Source organism: Oryzias melastigma, unplaced genomic scaffold (genome assembly GCF_002922805.2).
Source record: "Oryzias melastigma strain HK-1 unplaced genomic scaffold, ASM292280v2 sc00281, whole genome shotgun sequence".
NCBI lineage: Eukaryota > Metazoa > Chordata > Actinopteri > Beloniformes > Adrianichthyidae > Oryzias > Oryzias melastigma.
The window spans coordinates 265,205-269,636 of record NW_023416904.1 but is presented as its reverse complement, the minus strand read 5'-3'; the positions used below and the strand labels follow the sequence as shown (position 1 = coordinate 269,636).

The 4,432-nt window shown below is 37.1% G+C and overlaps 1 protein-coding gene across 1 annotated transcript in view; it reads left to right on the top strand.

Moving 5' to 3' along the window:
- LOC118598275 (ribonuclease inhibitor-like) overlaps positions 1-4,432 on the top strand; it is a 28,885-nt gene that overhangs the window by 3,843 nt on the left and 20,610 nt on the right. Inside the window, exon 3 of the mRNA XM_036210894.1 lies at positions 1,712-1,888. Within this exon, the coding sequence (XP_036066787.1) occupies positions 1,712-1,888 (177 nt within the window). The remainder of the gene's footprint in view (positions 1-1,711; positions 1,889-4,432) is intronic.

Sequence of the window (4,432 nt, the reverse complement as noted above, 5' to 3'; positions counted from 1 at the left end):
CTCTGAGGTTATGTGCTTTGGACTTTTTTGTTTGATTAACGTTCGTTTTTCTTTTTTTCACTGTTTTGATTGTAGCTTATAAATTCTAGGTTGCATATATGCGCATAAAACCACCAACCAAAGTTTCATCTTCTTCACTTTTCCAGCTTGCAGCCTGAATTAGACGCAGCCGTCTGAGGAGTGCGAGACAAACTTGAAAGGACCTGGTCGTGTTTTCAAACAGAAAAAAGATCCAGCGGTTCACTTGTTAGGATGGTTATTTATTTTAAATACCGCTGAACGCGTTTCTAACGTGCATCTGATCAGACAGTAACGTGGCCGCGCATGTGAAGAGACAGCGCGCGAGGGGTTCAGCAGCGTCACCCAGATGCTCCTTTTATCTCGACAAAAAATGAATAAATGTAAGTAAATCCCAAAGGACCGCTGACAGAATCAAATGTTGGAATGGTTCTCCCTCAAAGGCTTCAACAATGACTTGTACAATCAGCCCAGTCTCAGTAAAATGTGTACAAATGCCACGATTTGGGAAATACCGTGTATAATATACGCCAAAACCGTTTTTTGTGTGCATATAATACGCGCGGTCCTAAACGTGTTAAAATGTGTTTTCCACGAATGACACATCCCCTGGTGGAGGCGTGAGCATCACAGACAGCCCCACAAACGAACAATTTGCTTTTCTAACCCTAACCATAACTGTAATCCGGAGGGTGGGGTCCGAACACTTGTTCTCCTAACCTTAACCAGGAACAACGTCATTTAAAAAAAGAGCCGGAGGATTTCTGACCACGTGATCAAAACAAAACCTAAAAAGTCGTGTATATTGTACACCGGCGCAACCCATTCTCTACCATTGCGTATCATATGCACGCAAAAAGCGTGTTTGGCGTATATTATACACGGTATTTCAGAGTGCAAAGTCGTGGAATATGTACGCATTTTACTGAGCCGCCGTGATTAAAGTAGAAGCTGTTTACATCCACGGTCTCGTGGTTAAGGCGTGGAAAGAGGCGGACGGTTGCAATAAACTCACTCCTGATTGGCGACAGTACTTCCTGTAGATTCCATGACTCAGCTATGACTCAGACCAATAACTGAAGATTGTTTGCAAATGGCGGTATCCGTTTCAGGAATTGACGGTGAAAGCGGCGGCCTACTTTCGCGAGGAGAGGAAGTAATGCATTTCCAATGAGGGACCTCATTGCTCGCTCAGTCCATTATTTTTACAGTTTATGGTTGATCACCATGCACCACCTGACAAGTTACTGAAAGAATCTTTCCATCTTTGATCTCCATCAAATGTTCTGAGTTGTCTTCAACACAGAAATCAAAAATATCAAAAAAATCAAAAATATTTATAAATTCACTTTTTGTGCTGATTTAATTAATCAATTAAAGTTTCTAAAAGTTCCTGAAAATCCATCTCTGATTATGTCCTCAAATAATGCTAGACTCCACAGGGCAGCTGCAGCTTCAAACATACTCCTACAAATTCTTTTTTTGCTGGAATACTTGTTCTTAAAGTTGGTGCAGCTTGATAATGTTCTACTATAATGTCACTGGTGCTCTTAGACACAAACTACTGAGCTGTTTGCTGACCTGGAGGTGTTTTTGATTCAGTCCAGTTGCTGAAAGCTTCTCTGAGCCCAAAGCAAGTTAGAACTCCAGCTGTCATCACTACTCCAGAACACACTTTTCTGTCTGATTTCAGGTTGATGAACTGCAGTTTGTCAGATATCAGCTGTGAAGTTCTGGTCACATCTGTGAAGTCCAACCCATCCAACCTGAAAGAACTGGACCTGAGCTGGAACAAGAACTTCCAGGATTCAGGATTTCTTCATCTGTGTAGTTTTCTAGAGCTGCCAGACTGCAGACTGCAGACTCTGAGGTCAGTAAATGAGCTGGACTCCCTGAAGGATGAGAAGAAGGTTTCAGGTGAAGAACTTTCTGATGTTTCACTGGAATGTTTTAAATAAATAGATCTTTATATAAGAAAGGGACATTACATATTAATGAACACTTAAAACCATATGTAAATATGACAGATTTAAGCCATAGGCTAATTCACAATTACACACCACTGGCATGTTGAGGTTATCGTAGAAATAAAATAGATTTCAAGAAGAAAGAACTACACATAAGAGTATAAAACAGTGTATAAACACAACATAAAACAAAAAAAATACAATATAAAATGTAGGTAAAATACAAAATACAAATGTCAAATAGAGATATAATCTGAAACTAAACCAAGTATTTGAAGAAGATAGCAGAGGTAGGACTAAGTCATTGCTTTACAAGTCACAAATTTACTCTCAATTCTTTTTCCCAAAGTCAGTCAAGTCCCAAGTCAAAAGCCATCAGGTCACAAGTCAAAATCCACAAGTCTGAAGTTGAGTCAGAAGTGTTAAGATTATTTTTTCAAGTCCTTTCATTGACAGTAATATTATTTACACAGACCACGTGTTCTATTAGGTGTTGTTTTTATCTACATTTTGCAATTATATTAGTTAAAATGCCACAGAGTTCATGCATCCCCACTTCAAAAATCAAAAAAATTATTTCTCTGTAGCAAAAATCCAGTTCACCATGTTTGTAATTCTGGTAATTTGCAGATGGAAACGAACGAGAGTAAGTCTGGATATCACATCCCCTCACTACAGAGCAGTGATGTGACGTTATGTTTGTGGCTGATTGGGCACTGACAATTTCAGACTCAGATTTACAAACATATGAACCCAATATACTTAAAAATGGCTGATTGCTTTTCATATCTCATATCAGTATCTTTTTATATACATAGAAGATACAATTGGACTGAGGAGGAATGTAAAGTGTGTAGCGGTTAAGTATGACAAGCCCCCCCATATATATATATATATATATATATATATATATATATATATATATATATATATAATTTTGTGGACAACACTTTATGATGTCATTGAACAGGAAATACACAGAATAGAGATTTTGACTATATTCATGAATAAATTGATTAGAATCATATAAATTGCATTTATAGAACAGATCAGTGGACAAATACAATTATCATGAGTATACATCTCATAATGGAAGGTGAAGCACTAGAATACAAACATGTACACGCCCACAAATGCACACTAAAACCTTTAAAGCATTAAATGAAAAAAAGGAAAGCAGCAAGTATTAAATAAGGAGTAACCCAGCGCTCCCACACAGGAGTTACAGCTCAGGTGTGAACGCAGGAGTTTTTACGTGACTTTAAAAGTGTGCGAAGATCCCACTGTCGACAATCACGTTTGACCTCTGTGATCTGGTCTCTGCAGCGCTGCAAATCTGTTTCATTTCAATTTTTTTGCCAGATGCCGGAGCTAAACCTCAGGAAATAAGGAGGGGATTATTGTACTTCCTATACTGCATAAATGGCGGGTTATCGCATGAACCTCAGTGTTAATTTTGATAGAGAATTTTTATTTAGTTTTAGTCATAGTCTTTTGACTAAAATAGGGTTTAGTTTGATTCACAATTTAGTCATGTTGATTCTATTAATTTTAGTCAAATTTTAGTCGACTAAATTACAGTAGATATTTAGTTGACTGAATTACAGTAGATATTTAGTCGACAAAAATATAGAATAAAGATAAAGCATTTTAATTAAATTTAGTAAGTATAATCGTATGAATAACACGCAAAGATTTTACTAATTTGTAAAAAAACATTTTTCTTCACTTTGCTTTCCAAACTTGTCATTTCGGCAAATTCAGCTTCAACAACTTAAAACACATTAAAAGAAAAAATAATTATAATTATATCATTATAATTCCATCCCATTTCCAATAAGAAAGTGTCTATTCACACCTAATTTTCAAAAAACGTGAAGCCACTGCTAAACTTTTTTTCTTAGTAGCACTGACCCAGAGTAAAGGGGTTAAGGTTAGGATTATGGTTACAGTTATGGTTTAATAAGCAAATGTTTCCTGAGTGCTGCTGTCTCTGCAGCTCACGGCTCCACCAGGGGATGGGTCAAATGTGGAGAACACATTTACACATTTAGGAGCGTGACAGTTAATGGGACTAACTTAAAAGTTTAATTTTAAATACGTGCGGCCAACAAAAAAAAATCCAGCCTTGGAGAAACTAAAAAATCGTGCTGGAAATGCAGCAACGGGATCCTGGCTGCACGTATTACATGTGGACAAAACATGAATTTCCATTACATTCTGTGCTGGCCACATGTAAATATTTGTAAATAACACCAGCCTTATTATGGATGTCTGAACATAAAAAAAAAGAAAAATCGTATTGAGGAGGTAGTCACGTGTAAAAATGCATAAAAAAACATTCACTTAGGAGTAAGCAGTACAGGACACGTTTGATGATGTTATATGTGTTTGACCAGCATGTGTGTGGGGTACTGTAATACCATTGCCAGCCAATAGAAGGCGCT